Source organism: Anabrus simplex, chromosome 1, assembly GCF_040414725.1.
Source record: "Anabrus simplex isolate iqAnaSimp1 chromosome 1, ASM4041472v1, whole genome shotgun sequence".
NCBI lineage: Eukaryota > Metazoa > Arthropoda > Insecta > Orthoptera > Tettigoniidae > Anabrus > Anabrus simplex.
The window spans coordinates 272050970-272077621 of NC_090265.1; the positions used below are offsets into that span (position 1 = coordinate 272050970).

Below are 26652 nucleotides of genomic sequence, written 5' to 3' on the forward strand. Positions count from 1 at the left end.
GGTCGACCAATTGGGCGGGGTAACCCCTAACAGTAAGTGCTTTACTCAGGTTGTTGTAGGAGGCACAAGCTTTCAATGGAGATACTTCTGATGGTAATCAACGTCATGGAAAGTGAGAGTTGTGGGGGAGATCTGCCAAGTGAAATGGACACTGTGATTAGAATTAAGGTGGTGTACGAATGAATCAAGTAGGTTTGCTTCACGGTGCCACAGGATATCGTCGATGAATCTCAACTAGATTATGGGGCGAAGAGGTTCAATTGTGAAGAAATCCTTTTCGAGTTTTCCCCATGAAGTGTTTGGCATAGATGGAGCCATCCTGGTGCCCATAACAGTGCTGCAAATCTGGTAGAATAACTGCCCCTTGAAATTGAAAAAAAAAAAAAAAAAAATAGTGGATTATGATGTATTGTGTGATGTAGATGAGGAAGGGTACCAGGTTGCAGTGTGTTCAAGGACTTGCTGGCTCTAAGTCAGTCTGCGTGAGGGATGTTGGTGTAGAGCAGGGCCTCTCGGGGTGCATGCACCAGAGCATTGCACTGTGCATGGTGCAAAAGACGACTTTGCTTGGTTGACCAGACTGCAGACCTCCATTCCTCAATTTGGAACAATAGCGCTGTCTCTCTCTTTCCCCACACCTCTCTCGCTCGCTCCACCTGTCTCCCTCTTCCCCACTTGCTCCGTAGTGATCCAAATCCGAGCCGAGTAACCCAGAAATGAAGCACTGGTCTGAGCCGAGCAGGACCGATGCACTGTGCACAGCAACTCTGTGCCTTAGTTTGCACACGTGAGATTTTGGGCGTTTGAGAAGTCCTGGTGTAAAGCGTGGCGACATGAATAGAAAGCAGAAGACAGTCAGCTGGGTGGGGTTTGGCAAGAGTAGCAATGTAAGTCAAGAAAACGTACAAAAAGTTGAAGATGCTTGTCAACCAATGCTGAAATGGGCTCTGTGAAAGCAACTTGGCTGGAAACAATGGGGCATCCTGAATGGTTGGCCTTCTGTATTTTGGGAAGCATGTGGACCTTGGGGAGTATGGGGCTGGTTTGGGATGAGCTTAAGTTCCGTGGAGCACATGTGAGGTTATCTGAATGCTGTATTAGTCTTTTCCCAAACTCCTCCCCGCAGATTGCCTCCTGCTTTACACCAACATTCCTCACGCAGACAGACTTAGGGCCATAGCCCTTTCAGACCATGTATGCACAATTGTGCGGCTTCCTATTTTATTTATGTCCGAGCTTATTTGACGTTTCCTTGGTGCTAGACCGGACTGCAGCGCTTGTGCGGGACATGTAGTATGTACTTCAGCTGTTTTTATTTAGTGCTTGACCATCAGGGGCAGGAAGAAGAATTTTAAAATACAGTTCATCAGCAAGATGGCGGGAAGCAGTAATGCCTAAAATAAGTATTTATTTATTGTATTCATATTAATCTAGAAGCTTTACTGAATATCGGAATATAATCAATGAAATGTGTAAATTGTTTAGCGAATGTAAATTGTGAACTTACAACATCATATGCAACACCATGAGGTTTTGAATGTTGATACACACAATTGTGCAGGCTAGGTTTACCTACAGGCAATGCATAAGGGAGTGCTGGGTGCTGCCACCAAACGGACTGTGAAAGCAGAACTCGTACTCTATGTGAGAAATGTAATGTATAAGATTTTAATTGTTTAAAATCTTTCCACACTGTAAAATAGAACATTTGATCATGTACATGTGTATATTCACATGTACTGAGTTGAATTTTTAAATTTTTTGTAAGTAGTGAATTAAGTCCTGACACGCACAATTGTGTGGGTTCTGTTTTTCAGCCGATAGTTCTTACTGTAAAATCATGCATTTGAGAGCATCTTCTTAAGTTTTTGATGTACAAACAAAAATTCACTCCTCCAGTTTTCTTTCAGGTCTGACGACAGGGTGCTGCTGCCAAAAGGGCAGTAAAAGGAAAACTTGTCTTCAGTGTAGAAAACGTACTGTTTACGTGTGTTTGAACGGAGATTTAATTGTTTTAAATTATTCCCAACTGTAAAATAGAACATTTGATCATGTACGTGCATTGAGGTAATTTTACTTTTTTTTTTGTAAGTAGAGAATTAAGTCCTGACACGCACAATTGTGCGGGTGCATTTTTTGTTAATTTTTATTTTGTAGAATAAATTAATAATCTATTTAAGAGCATTTTAGTCAGTTTTTGACATATAAACAACAATTCACACTGCCAGTTTTCTTTCAGTTCTGAAAGGGATAGAGTCCTTCTTGAACACAGCAAAATGATGCCCTGCCTCACACTTCCTTTCTCATCTTCCTCTCACAGTACATCGTAACCCACAATTTTTTCAGTTTCAAGGGGCAATTATTCCACCAGATTCACAGCACCACTAGGCACACCAGGATGACTCCATCTTATCTCAAACTTTTCATGTGAAAACTCAAGGATGAATTCTTTGCAACTGAACCTCTCCACCCCCTAGTCTGGTGGAGATTCATTGACAATATCCTTCTCCTGTGGCACCATGAAGCAAACCTACTTGACTCATTCCTACACCATCTCAACTCTAATCACAGTGTCTGTTTCACTAGGCAGATCTCCCCCACATCTCTTACTTTCTGTGACATTGATTTACATCAGCAGGATTGCAGAATCAACACCTCTGTACATGTCAAACTCACCAACCATCAGGAGTATGTCCATTAAAAGCCATGCATCCTACAACAACCTGGGGCAGGCATTTACTGCTAGGGGTTACCACACCCCAACTGGTTGGCCGCCAAAGCTCCCGGTCCATGAACTCTTTCCCCAGACTTCCCATGTAAACTAATGCTGTACCCTTCATAACCATGTATCATCCTGGTCAACACAAAACAAATCACATTTTAAAATAAGCATTCTATCTCCCCCCATCCTCACCTTCCACTGACACAGATAGGTGATAATGGGATAAGAAAGGGCTAAGAGTGGGAAGGAAGTGGCCGTGGCCTTGATTAAGCTTCATCCCCAGCATTCGCCTGGTGTGAAAATGGGAAATCTCGTCGCCAAGAGACCTATCTGTGCCGGTGCTACGTAAAGCAGCTTGCAAAATTAATTTTTTTTAAAAAAAGGAAACCACGAAGAAAAAAAAATCTTCAGAGCTGCCAACAGTGCAGTTCAAAGTTCAAATCCACTATCTCCCGAATGCAAGCTCATAGCTGCGTGACCCTAACCACGTGGCCAACTTGATCGGTGAAACTCTTTCCATGAAAGCCCCAGTCACTTTCAGGCACATACCTAGCCTCAAAAACATTCTCACTCACTATGAACCATACCAACCTCCAACCCTTTCTGGCTCTTTCCCCTGTGAACACAACTGCTGTAAGACCTGCCGTTTACATACACCTAGCACCAGTTTTACCAGCAGCCTGTCAAACTCCCGATATAGATCTTCCTGCCCCTGTCAAAACTAGGCACCATTAAACCACGTTTGATGAATGTTTCACAGTTTAAGTCCTCCAACATTTACCCCCCCCCCCCCTACTTCCTACCCTCTCGCCCTTAGAGATTCTGAAGTTGGAAACCAACTGGTGCTCAGGTCCATGGAAGCATCCGTTCTTAACCCTTTCACTCCAGTCGACTGCTCTAGCAGTCGGGAGGGAGCTGTGCCGGGCACACGGTGGACTGCTGTAGCAGTCATACTGGAGCTGTGCCTCATAGCCGGTCGACTGCTGAAGAAGTCGTGTATCTTTTGACTGTTTTCAGTTTCGCTATGATAGACTGCTAGGGAATCTGTAGTTATGGCTATAATCACCAGATGACAGGAGTAACTAGTTCCAAGACTAAAGAAATGTGTCCGGTATGCTACTCACTTAACAGCTAGTTGCTCCCCGGTGCTGACGTGCCTGTGTTTCTCGATTCAGCTTCCAATCGCTTTTACATTGTGAAAGGCTTGATGAAGGAGGAAAGATATACTGCAGAGGAAGCTCATGCCCTCCATGCCTCCATGGGTAGTGACTGAAGAAGATGATGATGAGCGATTTATCATCTGATTCTGGTGACGAAAAGACTTCAATCACACCTTCTACTTCAGTTACCGCTTTGTTGTCTAAAACATCAGTCTACTTCGAAGATTCGACTGAAGATGAAGATTATGAGGATGAAGACCAAGTGCCTGAACCACCGTGCAGAAAACTAAATTCAAAAAAGAAGAACCTGAATCCGAAGAAATATAATTTCGATATAGCTAATTCCGGACTGAAAAGTTACGTTTCTTTCAGCTGTATTTTACCACGAGTGCGAGGAGACTAACAGATACTTTTTTCAGAAAGTGGCAGCAGGTGGGGTTCCGCATTAAAAATAAAATACACTTAACCTTTTCCTGTTCTCCCCTCGCGTCGCGAGCCGCATACAGACTCGAGAGCGGAGCAAGACAAGTATCCCGTACAGCAGGACTCAGTGAGCCACTCGCGTCCACAGGGTCACGCCACCATACTCACTACACCAGAGTGAAAAGATTAACATTAATAATCACTTCTTTTTTCTGTTCTCTTAACTATCTGTTTGTGTCCCCCCCCCCCCCCCCCCCAGCATCTATCTGCCAACAATGACCATTATTGCTAGATCATTCATAGATGAAGGCTGCATCCAAAAATTTTGGATCCATGTTTTTCTTTTATGTGTACTCTAGCTATGTGGTTTTACATGGTAAGCTGCTGCTCTCTATCTGTTTCCTAGATCTATATAAAGATGACCATGAAGAGCACAGCCATCAATTAATTATGATTAAGTAAAATCTTATCAAACATTATAGCTTATGCTATTTTTATTACTATATGGGAAATACAGAAAATTTCAGCACACACGAACATGGATGAAGTAACATGCATTCTGGAACTAACAAAAATATGAAGTAACTGAAAAAACATACAAGAACGCCTTTTCTACGTTCTCATCATAAAAGGAAGATGATCATAGGTTTGTCACCAATGAAATGGCTCCCGAGAGTTTAATTAATACAACACATACAAACAATAGAATACATACTACTACTATAAGAATGGTCTTTACATTTATAAAACACTTCTTACATCAATACTTCATACATTCACTTCACAATGACAAGTAATTAGGTGTAGAACTATTATTTCAAAACAGGGTACTAAAATGAACAGAGATTATGCCATCCTTCCTTGAGGACAGAAGTAAGATATGGTACAAACAGTATAAGCCTCATCACACTATTGCATCTAAACTCTTATCACAAGAAGTACAATGTTTGGAGAAATGTAATACTTAATCTTCTCTCATTTTGTAAAAATAATATTTAATACACTAAGAAAGACAACTTATCAATGGTGGGACAGAACATATAAAAAGCAGTCTCCTAGGTCATTATTTGTACCATCTAGCTCATCAGCCCCTTTGTCTCACTGTACTGGCTATTTTAATATAACATCAATGATAAGACTCTAAACTTAGTATCTGTTTAAACATTATTTTAAAATAGGAAGACAATATAAACTGAATGGTCCCCTCACAGTGAAGTATCTCACAAATTTTACAAATATGAGTTTGAAACCATTTATGACCGCTTATGCCATGTCGAATGTTGTCTGTACACTATGTTTTTGTGTGACAGCCCATTCATTTGTAATGGACTTCTTTAAAATATCATGCAGCAGGAGTGCTACTCAAGTTGTCGTGACAGTGTGTTGTCCCACACCACACTGCCATTCATTCTGCAAATATCACGGCTGCCAGCTAGTGGTAGCCATTGACAACTACTGCAAAGTTAGTATTTCCAGTATAAGATATTGTTCTTTGGGAACATTCTCCTTGGTAGTTAAGCCACCAAGGCCATCAACACACAATGAACAAATGATGTCAGGAACTACTCGCAAGACATACAAACTTGGAAATGAATCAAACTGAGAAATCATAGGAGAAAAAGCCTTTTCCATGTACTCATCCTAAAAGGAAGATGGTCTGAGGTTTGTCTCAAAAGAAATGGTTCCTTGGGAGTTTAATTAATACAACACATACAAACAATAAAATACATACCACAACTCTACGCATAGTCTTAGATATTATAAAACACTGCTTACACCAATACTTCATACATACGCTGTACAATCGCAAGTAATTAGCAAGATGATAAAATTAACAGAGATACACTATCCAAAGCATTAAGTACCCTTTTCTTACATTTAAACAACATGGGTTGTTTTGGTGAAGTTCATCTGAAACAGCTTCTTGTTTGTTCAAGGTTTTAGGTGTAACTTACCTGAAAATATGACATAAATTAGTATTGTTTTCAGATTTTGTGCATAGGGCAAAATAAAGTTTTATAATATTTTTTTAAAATATGCTGTACATATTCTTTAATTCAGTTTACTATTAGACATGTGGGTTATCTAATATGGCACATGTGGTGATCTTGTTAAAATGCAGAGTAAATAAGAAAGTTAACACAGCTGGTCATGGTAAAAAGTGTGTAAAAAAATACGGACATGTGGAAAAGATGTGTAGATAAAAAAAGCAAATGGAACAGTAGTGAAGGGTATGGGTATATCAGCAATAATAAAAATAAATTTAAAAAAAAAAAAAAAAGTGCCATCATGCAAACAGGGTCCAGCTTGTGATTGCAGCAGTAGTGAGGTAAAATCTAACCTAAAATCATGCTGCTGTGGAGCAGGAAGAAAAAGACAATATTTCAGGAATTCTACATGCTGGGAGACTAAGATCATCAGAATTTGGACTTGCTCAACAAAAAGATTGTCCTCGTGGTTATCCTAAGGCTAGCAAAAATGTAGAAGCAACTAGATGTAAATATACATATGAGTATACTATAAGAACTGAAAAAGGTGATCCTCTGAAAGTATGTTGAAGACTTTTTGTAATATTTTTGGAATATCGAAGATAAGAATTGCAACAGCAATAGGAGATAGGAAGAAAAGCATAAGTAACGATAATGACAGGCAGAATAGTGAAAGAATGCTCAAAATGAACAGGTAAAAGATAATCTACATAATTTAGGAATTCCACACAGGAGGGGAAAACATGGGAACATACCCACACAAAGTGAGTAATTGTTTTAGACATGGTTCAAGAAGTTCCCAAAGTATGTAAGCCATTATTGACGTAAGGATAATCCCAACAAAGTTAACACAGTTAGTACTGCTTGTGAAACGTACCATTCATAAAAATCGGAGTGTGAAAAAGATGGAATAGAGCCTGTATCATACAACATTTATTCCAAGGCTTTCAACACCAAGTTTAAGATGAGCTTCAGATGAATAAATAACTTCTGATAACAATGATAGACTTCAATAGCTGAAAGCGCAAGATGCTTACAATTTATTGAGAGAATATAAATTGGGTACCAAAAGGACTGATGACAACTATTGTTTGGCGACCTACAACTTGACGCAAGCTTCACCCAATCCTAAAATACCAACAAACACCATGTTATATCTTAGGCAACTCTGGGTTCATAATCGGGGTATTCACATCTGTAACAGACAGTTAGTGCATTCATGTGCATATGGCTGGAAAATTTTTCATCGAGAGGGTCATCAGAAATAGCTTCCTACCTGTTGAAGGTTTTAAGAGTACCTCAAAATGTGCCAAACCAATAGAAATTATTTTCAGATTTGTGCATAGGGCAAAATAAGAACAGCACAATTTTCAATCTGTACTGTGCTTCCGTTATATTGGGAAATTTTGACGAAATTAAACACTAGTTTCTCGTACCTTGCCATACGTACTTACCAAGCAACAGTAACTTTGGTACTGTAGAGCACAAAAAGGAAAAAACATACCTCAGGAGTGGTATGATTTAATTAGGAATTCACTCATAATCAATCCCCTAAAGATTGTGGAAATGAAGGCAAAAGACTTTATAAAATGTGCCCTCACTGATGATAGCTCAAGGTTTGACATTAGGAAGCCAACAGCTGTGAGAGTTACTAACACATATCCCTGCAAGTTCTTCATGTACTTCTTTTCTGAATTTGAAGGATGCAAAAAAGTTGACATGTTCCGGAAGATGCCTGGTCAGAGGTCAAAATATCAGGCACAGGCTCTACTGTAGCTGATCAGTCTCAGTCTAATGAATGGACTGACGTTACTGTTTCCTGAAGGGGGCCCCAGTGCTGCACCTAAGTTGTGTGAACTACAGTCAGCCACGCTATACATACCAGCAGTATGTATTCCCATTTTTAAAAACTTACACATGCTTCACCTATTCCATATATTAATGAAACAGTTGAAGATGAGACATTTTGTTTTATTTCTTAATAATAATAATAATAATAATAATAATAATAATAATAATAATAATAATTTTCTACTATTGAATGATCACTTCAAGTTGAAACTTGAAGTGAAACCTTTTTCTCAATGATTACGAGTATGTTTCATTCGTGAAACCATGTGTGAATGTTCTAATAAAGCTACATTTCTTACATTTTAATGTGAACAAATCAAAAATATAATATTTTTTAAATGTTCAAAGCCATTTTCATGGATGTAATGCAGTATAAAGACCTTAAATAAAAATAAAAAGTACTATGATAATGAACATTTTGAAATGACAAGGATTCTAATAAAAGCCTATTTTTCTCAGTTTCACTTCACTTTGGGATAGCTCACCCTCTCAGAGACACATTCAATTAGTATTAGAGTATACTGTAAGACAAGTTATGACTATCTATGGACAATAAACAGGATTACTACAGTTAATCTTTCATGATCAATCATATTTTCCAAAACAGTGTCAAGTAGATCTCAGTTTAGTAAAGGAAAAAGGTGTTTACAGTTTAGTACACTGATATTTTCGTTAAAATACATAGAACACTAACACTCAAACTGTGTCGCTGGCCTTTGTAAGATGAAAAATTATAACTCCATTCAACAAAGCAGACCAACAATCAGTCTCCATGTCACTTCCACTATCCAAAAACCTTCCTAATTAATTGTATACAATTAAAAAATACAGGAATGAATAACAACAAACATCAACTATGTACTAAACTATTGATAAAATCTGTAATTAAAGTAATGACTTTAACAATCATAAATGCATGTTACTTCACTAACTTACAAATATTTTACATAAAACTAACAATAAAAAATAAAAGAGTAGACAAATATTTTTCTTTTTCTTTGAAATATTCACACAACTCCCATGGAGTAACTATATGCACTTGAAAATAAACCTATGATAAATGAATGTGGGAAGGTAAGGGATTACACACAACATAAATGAAGGTAACGTAGCTTGTACATATTAGAAACACATTTCAACAGTCAATTGGGCTCTCTTCACAGTATGTCAGATAAAACCCATGTTTCAAGATGCTGGGTGTGATGTATCCATAGGTTTAACTTCTTTACTTGCCTCATGGGACTGTGACATCTCAAATGAATACATCTTGCTCAACTTATCATAATGTTTTTGATCCTGTGGATGAGAAGTAATTATTATACAAGAGTTGTAGAAAAATTTCCTTTAACTACTATCAACCTTCCTGGAACTGAACACTTTGTGCTCTTTAAAAAGTAATATCTTTTTGCTAGCAATGTACACAGCCTGCCGAAAAAATTCAAGCACCCAGAAGGGAAGGAGGAAACAAAATGAAACTTCACGTGTTGAGAGGGTATGTGATATTTCAGCGATTACAAAATCGACTCAAATTTACAAGCCCACTTATTAGTATGTCGCTGCCATGCTCTCTGGCCTGGACGCATGCACGGATTTCGTTGGGAAGGGTGTCATAAAGCTGTTGTACCTTCTCCTCAGGCAAGCTGGCCCTTAACTGTTGTAACTGGTCCGTGATATCCTGGATAGTGGCACTGGGACGGAGTTGATGTCCTAGCTGGTTCCATACATGTTCTATTGGGGACAGATCTGGAAGACCTTGTTGGCCATGGGAGTTCCTCAACATCTTGCAGACATTTCATAGACACACGTGCCGTGAGTGGACAAACATTGTCCTATTGAGAAATTGCACCATAATACCATCGTGTGAGAGGTAACACATGAGGAGGCAGGATGTCCGTAATGTACTGTTGTGCTGCCAGAGTTCCCTCAATCACTACTGGACATGACCTGAAGTCATATCGATGGTTCCCCACACCATGACACCAGGAGAAACATCGCTGTACCTCTCCAAAACATTGGAAGAAGGGAATCTCTCCCCAGGTCGCCACCATATTCACAGATGATGGTCATCTGTGATAGTGCAGAATCGTGATTCATCGCTGAGCACAACACGACGCCACTTGTCAGCAGTCCATGCTTTCCAGTAACAGCTCCACTCTAAATGCAGCTGTTTAAGTTGTGGTGTTGATGGCAGCCTACGCATGAGGTGGTAATTCCCTAATCCAACTGCTGCTAGTCTCTGACCAATTGTGCGAGATGACACAGAATGTTGCAGGAGCCCATTACTTGTTCAGATGTGAAGGAGTTACAATGTGCTTGGTGCGCAATAAGGCATACTCCCTTGTAATGATCAGACGGGGTCGACTAGAATATTGACAACAAGTTTGCCTGCCCTCACGTTAACGTGTAGTCCAACATCCCAGTTGTCACATTTGAATGTCTCACAAATCTGGATATTGCACGATTCGACCCCAGTCGGCCAAATGCGACCCAAGTGCTGATAATGCTGTCTCACACGAGTACGCAGTATCTCCATGTCCTTCACAGTGATCACATCTGACAATGTTCACGCTCCTTATATACCCTACCAGGCTAGGTAACAATGCTAAACGTGAACACTAATGCACTCTGGTAGCCGTTCTATCTGTCATAGACAATGACAACTCTATCATTTACATAACCGCTGATGGTGTGTATGTGTACAAAGTTACATTGATATCCGACCATTTCTTCTGGGTGCTTCGACTTTTTGTCAGGCAGTGTAATTAGTATTATAAGATCCATTTTTCTTTCCTACTGATGAAAAAGCATAGGCTATCATTTATTTAATGATAATCGCTGATAAAAAGGATCAAAGGCATAGTTGCTCAAAAAAATATGAGTGCATGGTATTGTATGTGCCTTGCATTTAATACTTTATCACAATTTTAATTATTATCAAAATATAATTAAACTCCCATGTAGGGCCTACAGCAGAGCCACATCCTGTGGAAACCTATAACAAATATTATATCAATAGGTTCATTTGTTTCTGGGAAAAGTATATTTGTGAGGAACTTCTACAATACCATGTGCTCGTTCTTATTTTTGAGCGACTGAATATGCCCAACTTAAACCATAAACTCAGTCCAGAGTCAGACACTGGCTTGTTTTACAATAAACTTGCCCCCTCTGATATGCTGTTCAAAGTTGAACATAGCACACAATAGTATAGACATGCCTTAAGTTGAAGATAATAACTGGGATGGTGGGCATAGCTCACTCCTCAGAGCTAGAACTGGAGTTGTAAACTCTAAAAGTTTATTTTAGGCTGCCCCTAACCTAGATAAAAGACAGCTTTTGTAGTTGCTCCTAACCTGAAGAACAGATGATACACACTGAATTTTAAATTAAAAAGGGGGAGCTGCAAGAACTCGAGAGAAAGAAAGATTCTGAGGAAAATTCTGGGACTACAGAAGACTACTGATGGGACTCAGAAGAAAAGGAGAAATGAGGAGCTTCACAAGTACAGTGTAAATATTACGGACACCATGTGGAAATGAAGGCTGAAATTCTATGGACACCTAGTAAGAACGGATGACAAATGATTGATGAAGAAGATCTTCAAATACATCATGAGGTTAAAGTCCAAGAGGGTAGAAGAGGTCAAGAGGGATGCAGAAGAAGTTTGATTTACACTACAAATAACCCACAATAGAAGAGAGTTCAGACGAAGAATCGCCAGTCTAAAATCCTTTGAAGAGACACCATTAAAACGGAGGCCTGAACGGATCATTTCCGAAGAGGAGAGAAAGATGAAAAGCGAAAGACTGAAGAGGTTTTGGGAAAAGATAAGAAAGGCCAAGAAGCCTTACATTCAATGCGGTCCATAGCTGGCCACATTCGGGAAAAGAAGCAAAAGGTATAGACATGTTTTTATAAGAAAAAAGGATTGTACTTAAAAATAAATTACTACTTTTATGCACAGACATTTCATGTAAAATTGCACTGAACACAGAGATGCCAACTTTCAAGAAAGGCAAATCGTAATGCAGCCGTAGGGCACGGGGGGCAGGGGCAGTCATAGATATTTTTTTTGTGATCTTACTAAATTACATATCATTTAAAGCTTGTAGTTGCTGTTTGGTAAACGTACACTGGTGACATGCTTATTCTTTTCATATCATGTGCATCCTCTGCACTAACAGAGCACTTAACAGTTCGGAGTTCATATTAGCACGAAATTCAGTCTTGTTCTTCTTCTTCATGCACATCCGAAACACCGTGGCTACACACACTACAAAACACGTGTGAATGAGATTTTGAGGAACGCATTAAACATGGCCATTCTTCGGAGTATACCTCCCTAAATTTTTCAACTATATTTATTACTAGCGTCACTAGTCACGGTAACGTAGTTTCCTGCACAAGTAATCGCTTCATTATTTCAAACCTTTCGCATGTCGTAACACACGATTAGCATATATCCTAGAAGAGCAATATATGTAAATTTGGCAACCAAAATCGCAATGAATGTTGTGGTGTGTTTTTTTTTGTTTTTGTTTTTTTTTTTTTTTTTTGCTAGGGGCTTTACGTCGCACCGACACAGATAGGTCTTATGACGCACACAGTATTCACAATTAAACGGAGTTTGTCACCACTTTACTACCAAAACAAAAAAAATAAAAAGAACTCGTGTACTTGCATGGAAGTCTGATCATGTGACGAACAAAGACAACAACTCCGCAAGATATACCACTTCACAGGTGCCTATATTACCGGTACTGGAAGCATGTGAAAACTCCAAATATTCTTAAACGAGGGACAGGAAAGGGGTATAAATTATTACTGAGAAATCCGAAAATAATATTCTAAGAATTCAAGACGCCTCGTGTATCCTTTTTAACACTTCATACACTTAGATTTAAAAATCAACAAAAAATCGTAATTTGTGGTGTGCCATTCGTAAAGGCGTAATTATATTGGGTAATTCGTAATTATTACGATTGAATCGTAATAGTTGGCATCTCTGTGAACATGTCACAATTTCTTGAAAAATATAGAATGAGAAACCAAAGTTTATCACAAATTGTACTGAGCATTTGAGCTGAAGGAATGTAACAATAACAAACAGTAAAAGAGGACATGAAATAAACTGTCGGGCAAAGGACATTCATAAAACTGCATATAGTTGATCCCTCCAGCTCAGGGACTGGATGTTTGTGTCTGTCTTAACACACTTCTCTTCATACACCGAACACACCAAACTATCAACTACCACAGAAACATGCAATAGTGATTACAACCACATAGAATAAGTGTCAGGAAGGACACCCAGCCGTAAAACTGCACCACATCCATATCAACCCCAATAAACTGGGGAAAAAACTAAGAAGAAATAAAAACACAGAACTTAGTTTTTTCAAAGACACCAACAAATTCTTCAAAGTTAATGTCCATTACAGAGTGATAGAAACAGCAATAATGATCTTTTACTGCTTTTCCCACATACTAGTGGAATTATGGGTGCGATATTTGTTGCCTTCCTGACAACAACACTTTGTAGAGGGATGTATTCACAATTGCGCATTTCTGTGGGGGTTGGTAGTGTAGTGTGTTGTGTTGAGTATGAATGTGTTGGAACGAACACCAACACCTAGTCCCTGGATCAACAAATCCCTGACCCAAATAGAAATCAAACCCATGATCCTCTGAACCGAACACCTCAATGCTGACCATTTAGGCAAGGATCCATATGATGATGAAAATAATAATAATAATAATAATAATAATAATAATAATAATAATAATAATAATAATGATAATAATAATAATAATAATTGTACCGGGAGCACACCTTCTCCACCCAGTTAAACTGCGCGCCTTCTATAAGGCCATGTATTTAATTGAACTTGAACTAATGTAAGATACTTGGGTTTGCAACTGTTAGATGTCTCTACCATCAGCCAAAGTGCCCCCTCTGGTGGAATTAAGGACAATTAATTCTTAAGGAAAAGTTAATTTTCAGAGGTGGCTAACCTTAGTTTTGAAGGGGTTTTTTTTGCTTTACGTCGCACCGACACAGATATGTCTTATGGCAACGATGGGATAGGAATGGAAAGGAAGCGGCCGTGGCCTTAATTAAGGTACAGCCCCAGCATTTGCCTGGTGTGAAAATGGGAAACCACGGAAAACCATCTTCAGGGCTGCCGACAGTGGGGCTCGAACCCACGATCTCCCGATTACTGGATACTGGCCGCACTTAAGCGACTACAGCTATCGAGCTCGGTAGTTTTGAAGATTGCTTTGTTCTTGTGTCAAGGTTGTCAACCCTTCTGCCCCCCCCCCCGCCAAACTCACTTCAATCTCCTGTATCTATCAACCAATTAAAATTTTGTGAATATTTTGCTCTAGCCAATAAAAATTGGGGATGTGTACAGATATCCAGCCTATCTGTAAAGAGTTCTGGAAGCTTCCCCTCTAAATGCTATAAAAGATGGGCACTTTAGGGCCGTGTCATCATCATCTTTGCTCCAGTTTAGTGAGTGCGGCGTGTTCTTCAGGGGCAGGGGCTGCAGGTTGGCGTTTGGAAGGCCCAGCAACTCAGGATACTAGCAGAATTTTCTTAACATGTGATAGGTCCGACAGATAGCTTGAAGTTTCAAACTTCTTTTATTCATGGTTTAAATGTAGATTTTCGGCAAGCCTGAGGACTCTGTTGAAATCCCTGCTGAGAAACATGTAACGTAAGGGAACAAAAAATGATTACCTTCTGTTGATTCCCATTCAACTTTGTATGGGGTGACTAAAGTTTCTAATTCTCCAAAACAACAAACACTTTCTTGATGATGATGATGATGATGATGATGATGATGATGATGATGATGATGACAATCCAATTAACATCTTTATTTCTTGCTAGCTCTGCAATTTAACCCGAGGGAGAAGTCCGAAACTTTAACTATGTAACCTACTTTTCTGAAAATGTCATTTCTGCCGGCTTATGTAATAGCTGCATAAAATCATTGACTGTAAATCTCGAGCTCCCCTTCATATTGGTTTGAGGTGACTACGTTTTGTAACTGGTTTTCTTCCTTCCCGTAAAGTCTTAATTTATTCTTATACGGGTCACCTCCATACTTGGGGAATAGCCCCTGTTTCATTGACCTAGTGGCCCTTAGGTTTTAAGAATTCATATTTAGGAGTGCAAGTACTCACCTCCATTCAATTTGTGTTTCGGGCCATTTACTTAACCGATTTCTTTCCGCAACAGCCCAATAGGTTGGGTACGAGATACCCGTGTTACAATTTGTAAGCTGTGCCATGGAAGGCCAAAAGATGCAAGATATTTTTGGTGTTGCCTTGAGTAGGCTTGAAAAGTGACAGCCTGTTAGTTCTTTTTCAAAGTAATATTACTGAATGCCTTTTGAAGGCTGGATATTGTATGTTGGGGAGCAAGTGCTCCATGTATTGAGGGATTTCTGCCCTGGTATAAATTTGTACTCTGTTGTAATTTTGAGCTGGGAACTAAAAAATTGTTAAACTAGGGGCTTGTAGCCCAAGAGCGTTAAAGTTCTGAAATCTTCGATCTTTCTAAGTCTTGTGTTTAAATTGCTATGTCATTGTTATCTCACTAAGTGAAAAGTTGTTAAAGTTTTGTTGTTGATTTTTGAAATTCTAAAGAAATATAACCTTTGTTAAAGTTTTAAATCAATTTGTGAAAATGTAGTTAGACCCATTCAACCCCAGCACCTTCTTTCACCTCTTCTGCTCCACGGGCAACCCCGTAACAATTAATTACTCATTTCAGGACATTCATAAAGTCTTGAACCTCAAGTTTGCTTAGGGAACTCTGTGTATTTAGATTTCTTTCAGTGATGGGAATTAATTTTTTTGTATTGATACTTGGGTACATATTAGTAATGTCAAATGAGTGGATGGAGTAGTGGGGTTGTATTTCTAAGTTATCTAATTTCTTGATCAAATCTATAGTGTTTTTTACAGATTTATTTGACAAAAATCTGTAGGTTTTTTTTAGGAATTTCTGAATGAACTGAGAAAGTTTATAAAGTGGGCTAGGCCTATAGTTAATAATTGGTTGGATGGGGATGCTGGCCTTGTGGATCTTAGGGAATGCTTTGGCAGTGGGCAGACCCGGGTTCATGGTGTGAAGTTTTGCTTTTTCCTGATCAGTGAAGAGAAACGAGGAGTTTTTGAGGGTTTGTTTTAAGTGATGTTGGATTTGTTGGGTAAGGTCTTTCTTCACTATAGAAAATGAACTCCTACTAAAAAAATCTTTTGTTTTATTTATGTATTCGTCTTTGTCCATAATGACGGTCGTGTTCCCTTTGTCCGCTTTAGTGATGATGAGGCTATTATCCTTGATTTTCTTTTTAAGCTTAAGGACTTGTTCCCATTCAATGAAAGGATTATTATTATTATTATTATTATTATGATTAGGAGATGCGATTTTATGTTCGGATGTATAAATTTTACTCAATTTCCTTTTTACGTCTAATCTTACTTCCGCTTGTAAATCTAGAGGCATTTTATTAATGGTGACTTTTGACTGTATGACTAAGTTAGAAGCTGTATTCACTTTATTGAAACTAGGCCAGTTATGTTTAGGGCCTTTTTCAAGGATTGCGTTTTCATCATCATTTAGTTGTGTTTTTGATAAGTTAACTACCGGGGGATGGAATTGATCAATGAGGTTGTGAGTTGTGAAGGATTTTTTGGATGTTCTTGTAATGTCGTGATTAAAAGCCGAGTTATTTTTGAGTGTATTAAGTTTCCTCTCGAGGGTAAGTTGTTTTTTTAGATAAGATCTCAAATAATTTGTTATTAACTTGGTTCTGAAACAAGTTCCATTGAGCGCCATTTAGTAAGCAAGCTGCTTCAAGGTGGGTCTCATAAAGTCGATTGTTTAAGAATGATTTCTTCTTATATAAAAGCTTAATTTCATTACTGAGCCAGATTTTGTTGACTTTAATTTGAGTCTTCTAATGTTGGGGACTATTCCGATGTTTTTTTACGTTGGTTTTAAGAAGATTCAGAGTTAAATTGTGTGTTTTACATTGCTTAAGAAAATCTATATCCTTGCCCAGTTTCATGTAATGATGGGCCTTTGATTTTGCTTGGTAAGCTGTATCATCTAAAGTTATAAACTTCATGGCCATTCTTCTGAATAGAATAATATTCTATTATATAAATAATATTCTATTATATAAAATTACTTTTGTGATTCTCGGTTCAATACGGAATGGCCATGAAGTTTATAACTTTAGACAAGAAGATGGCTCGCTGCATTCTTCAGCTCCATACTTTAGTCGGAAAGACTTCCCCCAATCTTCAAGAAGTCAAAAATTATTGCCCTTCTGAAACCAGGAAAGGATCCAACTCTCCCACAAAACTATCGACCTATAGCTCTACACTGTATCACCTACAAGTTACTGAACAGAATAGCACCGGCCACTGAAGCATTCCTTCCAGTTGAGCAAGCAGGATTCCGACCCGGCCATGACTGTAGTGATCAAGTACTGCCCTTGACCACGTATCTGGAGGTTGGTTTTGAAAAGAAACTGAAAAGCGTCTCTGTCTTTTTAGATCTTACAGCTGTATATGACACAGTCTGGAGGGAAGGTCTTATATGAGGGTTGGGGCAAAAGTCATGGCAACTATTTTTTTCTTGAAGATACCAGTCCGGTTGGAAAATGTGACATATACAGATGAAAGGACAAGGTGTTAACTACATGTGCGAACAATGAATAGCACTGAAATATCGTAACACACTAATTTATTACGGTAGTATACAGGGCAATATGGCCTTCCTGGTGCAAAAGAACGACAACACAATACACAAAGTTGACATGACAAACCTGGGCCTAAAGACCCTCAAAGTAGTCTCCTGCTACTGACACCACACGCTGCCAACGATGTGGGAAGCGCTGAATACCATCTGCCTCAGCATTTGCCGCACCATGTGTGAATCGGGTCACCTGTTGGCGCACAGCATTAGCAATGTCCTCTTGTGTTGCAAACCTCCTACCATGTAGTGGTTCCTTAATCTTTCGAATGAGATCAAAGTCACAGGGCGAAATGTTGGGAGAGTACAGTGGGTGCTCCAATTCTTCCCACCCACAACGTTGCAGTAGCTGCCCTACACACTCTGTTGTATGTGGTTTTGCACTGCCGTGCAGTATTATTGCACTGTCCATAAGATCCAGACGTTTCTCCCGAACGCCATGTCGTACCTGTCGCACCAGGAAGTCCCTGTAGTACTGTGCGGTCACTGTTCTGCCATGTGGAACAAAGTGGCAAACAATGACACCCCTGACGTCATACGCGATGATCACCATCAATCTGACTGGGGAAGGATTCTGACAGACCTTCTGTCTCCTTGTGATCTAGCATGTTGCCACTCCGCGGATTGACATTTCAGTTCTGGTTCATATGCCCTGGCCCAAAATACAATGATGGCGATTATTCGTGACAAGAATTGATCGCCATCCTGTTGCCAGCATGCAAGGTGGTCAGAACATATTGCATAGCACACCCACCTTTGAACTTCCGTCAGTGCATGCGGTACCCACCGCGATGCAATTTTGCGCTGTTGCAGCTCATTATGCAATATCCTGTGGACGGTGCGTTTCTCGATGCCACCTCCCTCTCTAACTCCAGTAGCACCCATTGTCTGTCTTCATCCAGGAGCTGCTCGATGACGGCACGTGCCACGTCGGTCTGCACACTGACAGGTCGTCCCGAACGTTGCTCATCACTGGTTGACACACGTCCTTGCTGAAACTTTCCTACCCACCGTGCTACTGTACGGTATGCATACACACTATGCCTGCAGAACTTCCACATGACACATATTCGTTTGTAATCCGTTCACATATCTACAAGAAAAAAATAGTTGCCATGACTTTTACCCCAATCCTCGTACTTAAACTGATTAAAGCTGTTCCTTGCATAAGAACTAGAACACTAATTGACAGAATGTTAAGCAACCGACTATTTCAAGTTCACTCAGAACACAACAGAAGCAAATTCCACAAAGTCAACAATGGTCTGCCTCAAGGGTCAGTTCTATCTCCTACTCTCTTCAACTTATACACCCACAGTCTACCTGAAACAGAGTCCCGAAAGTTCATATATGCGATCGATATTTGCCTTACAATTCAATGACCCAACTTTGCAGAAGCTGAAATAGTTCTTAATCGAGACCTTGAACTGTTGGACAACTACCTTCAAAGAAAACAGTGATATCTACATTCCATCTAAACAAGGCAGAAACAAACTACCATCCAGGGGTATTCTTCAAGGGTCTTGAACTACAATATTGTGCCAATCCCAGTTACTTAGGAGTAACATTGGATAGGTCTCTTACACACAAAAATCATCTGCAGAAAACCGCCAACAAACTAAAAACTCGTAATAACATTCTCCAATGACTGGCTGGAACTTCTTGGGAAGCGGATGGTAACACATTATGGACATCATCTTTGGCCTTGGTCTATTCTGCGGCAGCATACTGCTCTGGTGTCTGGCTTAACAGTGCTCACACACAGTTAGTAAATTTACAACTTTGCCAAAACATGCGGATCATAACTGGTACACTTCGTGCTATACCGATCCAATGGTTACTGGTACTCAGCAATATAGTACCTCCAGACAGCAGGAACTTTTTCAGCTATGGACCAGAATGCTGAAGAATGAACATCTACCTGTTCATGAGGATATCAGACAGAAATGCACACGCCTTAAGTCTCGCCAGCCTGCTTGGAAGACTACCATGAAGAGATATCATCCAGCGAATTCAACTCCACCTCTAAATGGTCAACAACATGGTCTTTACCCCCACCTTGTGCAATAGAGGATATTAATAATCCATCCACAAAACTGGCAGACTTTGATCTGCCATGCTGCATCTAGAGTAGACTAAATCGCATGAGATGTGGAGTAGGTAGAACAGCATCTATCTTACACACCTGGGGCTAGTCAGTTTCTACATACTGTGACTGTGGGGAGGTTCGCCAAACAATGAAACACATAGTGCAGGAATGTCCACTCCATGCTTTCACTGGCACTATGAAAGTTCTCAACTCAGCAACACCAGAAGCAGTGAAGTGGGTGGCAGGTTTGGACATTCACATTTAGTGAGATGTACATCACTCCCACTCAATGTGTATATAAGGAGCGCGCACGGCCGCTCTTAGCGCCTCTAGCAGAAGAAATTGGTAACATTTTGGTGATCTTGTCTTGAGCGGTCAGTCCAGGCTGTGTAACTGTGGGTGTGAAATTGTGGTAGTAATAGTACTGTAGTAGTGTATCAAAGTGCCTAAATCAAATGGAAACTGTTGTGCAGTGAACTGCCACAACACAAAGAAACACGTATGGAAAAGGAATTACATTTCACACATTTCCTGGTCCTCCATAGGAATCGGACAGATGCAGGAAGAGGGTTTCGGCTGTGGGGAGGATAAAGTAAGTACAGTAGGCTACCTTATTTCATTTGTGACCTAAGTCACACATTTCATATCACACATTTCAAACATATCAGATATGCCAAGTCAAGAACACGTTCATTTAAGTACACTTTGAAATAGTACATTTAATTTCAATTATGCATTGCAGCAGGTTCTATGTTTGCATTCACGTCCTTCCATGTGCACGTGTCTTGACTATGCCGAATAATAATAATAATAATAAATGTTTTCCTGCATTTCAGTGCAGATGGAACTCCGTCGGAACCCACCAAATGCTCCGTCATTTGCAGTGAACATTTTGTTGGAGGAAAGCCAAGTAATATTGAAAATCATCCATTATATATACCATCTGTGTTTCATGAGAGCTATAAGAAGAAATCAAAAAGAGAATGTGATGTATCCCGGTTTTAAGAGCGAGTAAACAAATGAAATGCTCAATTATACATACGTCTTCTAATCAGGAAACTCATGAATTTATTGTGAAAACTGAGTGTGAAAAACTACATACGTTGGTACAAGCAACATTTGAGATTGAAGCAACGACTTTCGAATTCACTTATTTTTTAGTGGGAATGATGTAGCCACACAGTGCTACTCAAGCACAGTACCTCCAAAGTATTTCAGAAAAGGTAGATAAAAGTTGTGGTCCCAACACCCCCTGGATATATGCAGCGGATTTCATGGATACCAGAGCATAAAAAATGAAGCACAATTGAAAGATTTAACAAGTATTTCAGTTGAAACATTCAGTTTTTTACTTTCTTTCTTTCTTTCTTTGTTTCTAAAGTTTCTATAAATATAAGCAATAACGATGTTTGTTTACTCTTTTTAATGAAAATTAAATTGGACCTCTGCTTCCTTGGCAGTCATATTTGGTGTACATCGGACTACTGCTACGAGAATATTTTTTACTGCTCTTGGAGTAGTCAAGAAACGCACTTATAATTTTATTTTCTGGCTTAGCAAACTATTCGCGCAAAATACTTTGCCTTGCGCTTTTAAAACATTTTATCCTGACGCACGAGTTATAATCGATTGCACAGAAATGAAATCAGAAACGCCAGCAAGAACAGATGGGAGACGTTTCATGTATTCTCCGTACAACATATGAATAGTAACACAGTAAGGTTTCCACCTATTCAGTACTAATATGTATTTACAATGTTATAAATTACATGGAACTAGTTTCGACCCGCCTAGGGGTCATCATCAGCCATATTAAAGCATACATAAGTATTTTTTCGACTCCTAAAAACATGTTATTTTAAATTGTAATAATCGTATGGATTTTATAATTTATAAAGTGAAGTTTGGTAATAATCCATACGATTATTACAATTAAAAATAACATGTTTTTAGGAGTCGAAAAAATACTTATGTATGCTTTAATATGGCTGATGATGACCCCTAGGCGGGTCGAAACTAGTTCCATGTAATTTATAACATTGTAAATACATATTAGTACTGAATAGGTGGAAACCTTACTGTGTTACTATTCATATGTTATTCTCAGTTCAGTACGGACCAACAACATGAAATTCATTCTCCGTACAAGTCATGTTATACATTTAAATTTTTATTTGCTATGGCCCCAGACGAACTATTGGTTTTCTGTTTCCCCTTGTTATGATGGAAGAACTAATGATACTTTTATTGTTAACAATTCAGGCTTCCTAAATCTTTTGAGGGGACATTATATTAGCCGAGAAGGGATTCCCAGGTTTTAAAACACAGTCACCTCATTCTTTACTTGTTATGCCACCTTTTTTTTCATAATGGGAGATTTACAGAAGATGAAGTGTTACAGGCTCAGAGTGTAGCAAGTGTGCTAATGTTGACAGATGCATACGGAGGGTGAAAATTTTCAAAATCATGAAAAATATTCCTAAACATGTTTCCGTATATCAGCGACATTGTTTACATAGCTTGTGTGCTAGCAAATTTCTTGCCACCAATAATAAAGAATGTAGAACTGTAACCCCTGCACATAATCCACTCATATAAATCTATCTTATCAGAACTTCGCTTCACAACATGACATGTTATCTGCTTATTCCAACTGAATGCCTGTTTATTTGCTTACTGGATGCTGCCTGTCAATAGCTTGTCAAAAGCATAGTCAATTTCACTGAAATCTCACTTGCGAAATTTAAGTTTTCACAGATTCATAGATATGAGGTAGTTACAATATTGTTATTCATTTCGTCCTGTGACAGCAATATCAGGTTTGAATGTATTTTTATATGTACAGCATTACAACTTCCATAGCATTACTTCATATTTATCTTCACGACAAGATGCAACGATATTTTTTGCCATAACTATGAAGCAAGTCTTCCAGCGGAACGCAGTCTCACCGTATTAATACTCGGAACTCCGCCAGAGCGCTCTGTTACTAGTACCGTGCACGCTCCCTATATGAACTGTCAGAGTTGATAGGTAGATAGTGATGTAAATATATTGTATTTTCTTCTTGTTCTTTATTGCTTTGACTGTATAGACATGATAATTTGAATTTACTTTGTACTTATCTTTCACTGGTTGTGTAGATAGTTTATAGGTTGTCATTATTCATCATATAATAAATAAAACCCAGGAAGCATGCTTGGTGGAACAGTGAATGTGATGCAGCAATAAGGCAAAGACAGTTCACCTGACAGAAATGGAACTCGCTAAAGAACCAAGTCAACTGGACAAATTTCTTGAATGAGAGAAAGTGTGCAGCAAGAAACATCTACAGCGTTAAACGTGCTTTTGATAAACACCAGCTGGCTCAAATTGAGATGGATTTCAAAAAGAATAATACACGTGACTTTTATAAAACATTTAAAAGCAACTTGAGGAAATACGACCCTCCAAGCCTACAGTTCAGAGATTCCAATGGAAACCTAGCCCATAACGACAAGGACAACTGCCGGATCCTTGCAAAATACTTCGAATCCCTTCTTAACTGCGAGGCCATAATGTCCAGATTCACATCTGAAGATAAAACAACAGTCCACCGAGATTCAGCTCCACCTACGAAAGAGGAAGTCAGACAGATTATCCAATCCTTGAAGAATAATAAAGCGTCGGGTGAAGATTCGATAATACCTGAATTGTGGAAGTTTGCTAGTGACAATGCAGTGGTGAAATTAACGGACATCATACATGAAATCTGGAATACTGAAAGACTTCCAAGTGACTGGACATCTGCCCTAATTTACCCACTTCATAAGAAAGGCGACAAGTCGGATGTTAACAACTATCGTGGCATCTCCCTCCTACTTATAACCTACAAAATTGTCTCGCAAGCTCTTCAAATCAGGGCAGATGAACAGCTAGATCCAGAGCTGGGTGATTACCAAGGAGGTTTCAGGAAAGGACGGCCATACGTGGAGCATATTATGGATCTGAAATCTGTCCTTTCAAACTAAGGAGCAAGCCTTTCGTGGTAACGTTCATCGACTTTAAGAAGGCCTATGATTCAATTGACAGAACTACCCTACTTCAGATCTTAAAGGAATTTGGCTTGAATGGTAAAACAAGAGTGATCATCCAACAGACTCTCACCAACACCATCTCAAAAGTGAAGTTTAGAGGAGAGACTTCAGATGCCTTTGAAACACGGACAGGAGTTAGGCAAGGAGATGGTCTCTCACCTCTGTTGTTCAACTGCGTTCTTGAGAAAGTGATCTGTGAATGGCACAGAGAAATGAGTTATGAAGGAGTCAAAAGCGGAGTCAGACTAGGCCACAAGAACAAGAACCTTTCAATTGACTGTCTAGCATTTGCAGATGATCTTGCGGTTTTCGCTGATTCCTTGGATGTGGCTACAAAGCAGATCAACCAGCTTCAAACACAAGCTGCAAAGGCAGGCCTCCAAATCTCCTTTGAGAAAACGAAATTCATTACATATATCAAACTGGCGCCAAGTGAGCTAGAAGGGACTCACGGAAAAGTCAAGCGAGTTGAAAAATTTATGTATCTTGGTGAATGGATAGAACGTAACTTGTTAAAAAAAAAAAAGCCTTTTCTTCATGCATTAATAAAATGGAAATGGCTTACCATCTGACTAAAAATGTCTATAACAAAGGATCTATATCTCTGAATGCAAAAATCGAACACTATTGCACTGTCATCCGGCCAGAGGCTCGATATGCAGCAGAATGTCTCGCCATGAATAAAAAAGGCATGATGGAGAAATTGGAGGCCAAGGAAAGAAAGATTTTGAGAAAAATCTTAGGTCCAGTCAAAGACAACGGTGAGTTTAGGAGACGGCACAACCAGGAGTTGTACTCACATGTGGAGAAAATAACCGATGTGATGCGAAAAAGGAGGATTACTTTTTATGGACACATGGCCCGAATGAATTCAACACGGTTAACCAACCGCATTTTCACTTTCCTCCAAGAGAAAAAGGCAAAGGGGGCATGGTTCAGTGAGGTGCAGAAAGATCTACAGGAGATTGGGATCTCATTTGAAGATATCCAGGAGCGTGTCCCACTTAAGAAAAAACTCCAAGAACATCAGAGTTTCCTACCAAAGCCGAAGATGAAAACTGGAAAGGCATGGATGAAAGAGCGAAAGGAGCTACACCGTATACAAATGAAGGAATGCTGGACCAACATTAAAGCTCAAGGGAAACAGTTGAAATGACGTGGTCCTTAGTTGGCCGAAACGAAACTAGAAGAAGGAAGAAATACATAAATAAATAAATAAAATAAATAAATAAATAAATAAATAAATAAATAAATAAATAAATAAATAAATAAATAAATAAATAAATAAATAAATAAATAAAATGCATTAAATCAACCAACTGCATCCATAGCTTTCTGAATATCACATTTGTTTTACACCAGACTCTGGATGAACCTTAAGTCTAGGTTCATTTAGGCTTTATGACAGTAGTATGTAACTTATAGAACCACGCAATCCTTCTGGATTAACTTACTGGGTTCTGGACGTGGTCTAACTAGAATGTAATGTACATGCTTCCATTTATATTAAGAATAAATCCCCCATAGAAGCAGGTATCCAACATCTAATTTACAGACACATATTTCAGTCAACATACATACCTTTTCTGTAACAGATGGCCTAATTTTTCGTAAGGCATTCTTGAAGTGCCTGTTCGCGACTACCAGCTCAGAATAATCTGGTGAAGTCATGTACTCCTTTAGAGCCTCCACACCAGCTTCTCGGACCAATGCTGCCAAGTCAGCTCCAGTGTAGCCTTCACATTGTTGACAACAGCCTAGTTCCTCTAAATTAACATCACCAGCCAAGCAGGGTTTGGTACCTCCCTGTATCCACAAACCATTTCATGAAAAAAAGAATTTACTCGTATTTAAAATCACATACTCGCAAACTTTAAACATTTAAAACAAAAAAACACTGCTACATGAGCACAAAAATATTATAAGAATTTACATTTTCATTGAGTATGCATATCAGCACACACGTGATATTGTCACTAAATTCAATCTAAAGCAGCTGTGGTTTGAATACCACAAAACCTAAGGTGTGTAAAATTTTCAATTTTTTTTAACTGTTACAAATTGAGTCAAAACTGAAAAGAAATGGCTACAAATAAAAAAAAATTCAAATGGAAAGTCACATTCCCGTGCTCCAAATTCAATATTAAAAAAAAAAAGGAGTCTAGTGCATATACTGTAGTCTCTAATGTATTGATTGATTTTATTGATTTATTGATTTCTTATTTTTCTCCAGATCTACAGTAAGAATACCTATTTGATCCGTTAAAGAGAAAAATAACAATGTCCAGCCTAAGCCAAAATTCACATTCTATGTACTGTACAGAAAAAAAAGAAGAAAATGATACATTTCACACTCTATGTGCTGTACAGAAAAAGAAAAGAAAATAATGTACGGAATGAACAGAAAATGAATAGAACAATTTAGTAAAATAATGATACTTCTTGGACATGGCATGAATCCCCTAGGATACTCCGGAAACGTGACGCCCCAAATGAAGGTCACCACGGTAGTCATCCTCGGCCTCTTCATGTCACGTCCAACTTCTCTCCTGAATATTTCTA

General features: G+C 38.9%; 1 protein-coding gene across 2 annotated transcripts in view; it reads right to left on the reverse strand.

Moving 5' to 3' along the window:
* Nucleotides 1–4769: 4769 nt before the first annotated feature.
* smid (nuclear valosin-containing protein-like smid) overlaps nucleotides 4770–26652 on the reverse strand; it is a 274423-nt gene continuing 252540 nt past the window's right edge. The window contains exons 14-16 of one of the 2 annotated variants that reach the window (XR_010861817.2): nucleotides 25672–25896; nucleotides 8368–9440; nucleotides 4770–8327 (exon numbers count right to left, since the gene is read on the reverse strand). Coding sequence is in view for 1 of the 2 variants with exons in the window: in XM_067159588.2 (XP_067015689.2) it covers nucleotides 9330–9440; nucleotides 25672–25896 (336 nt within the window). In the remaining variant the exon portion in view is untranslated. Of the gene's footprint in view, nucleotides 9441–25671; nucleotides 25897–26652 lie in introns of both variants that reach the window. The other variant, XM_067159588.2, reaches the window with a different exon arrangement.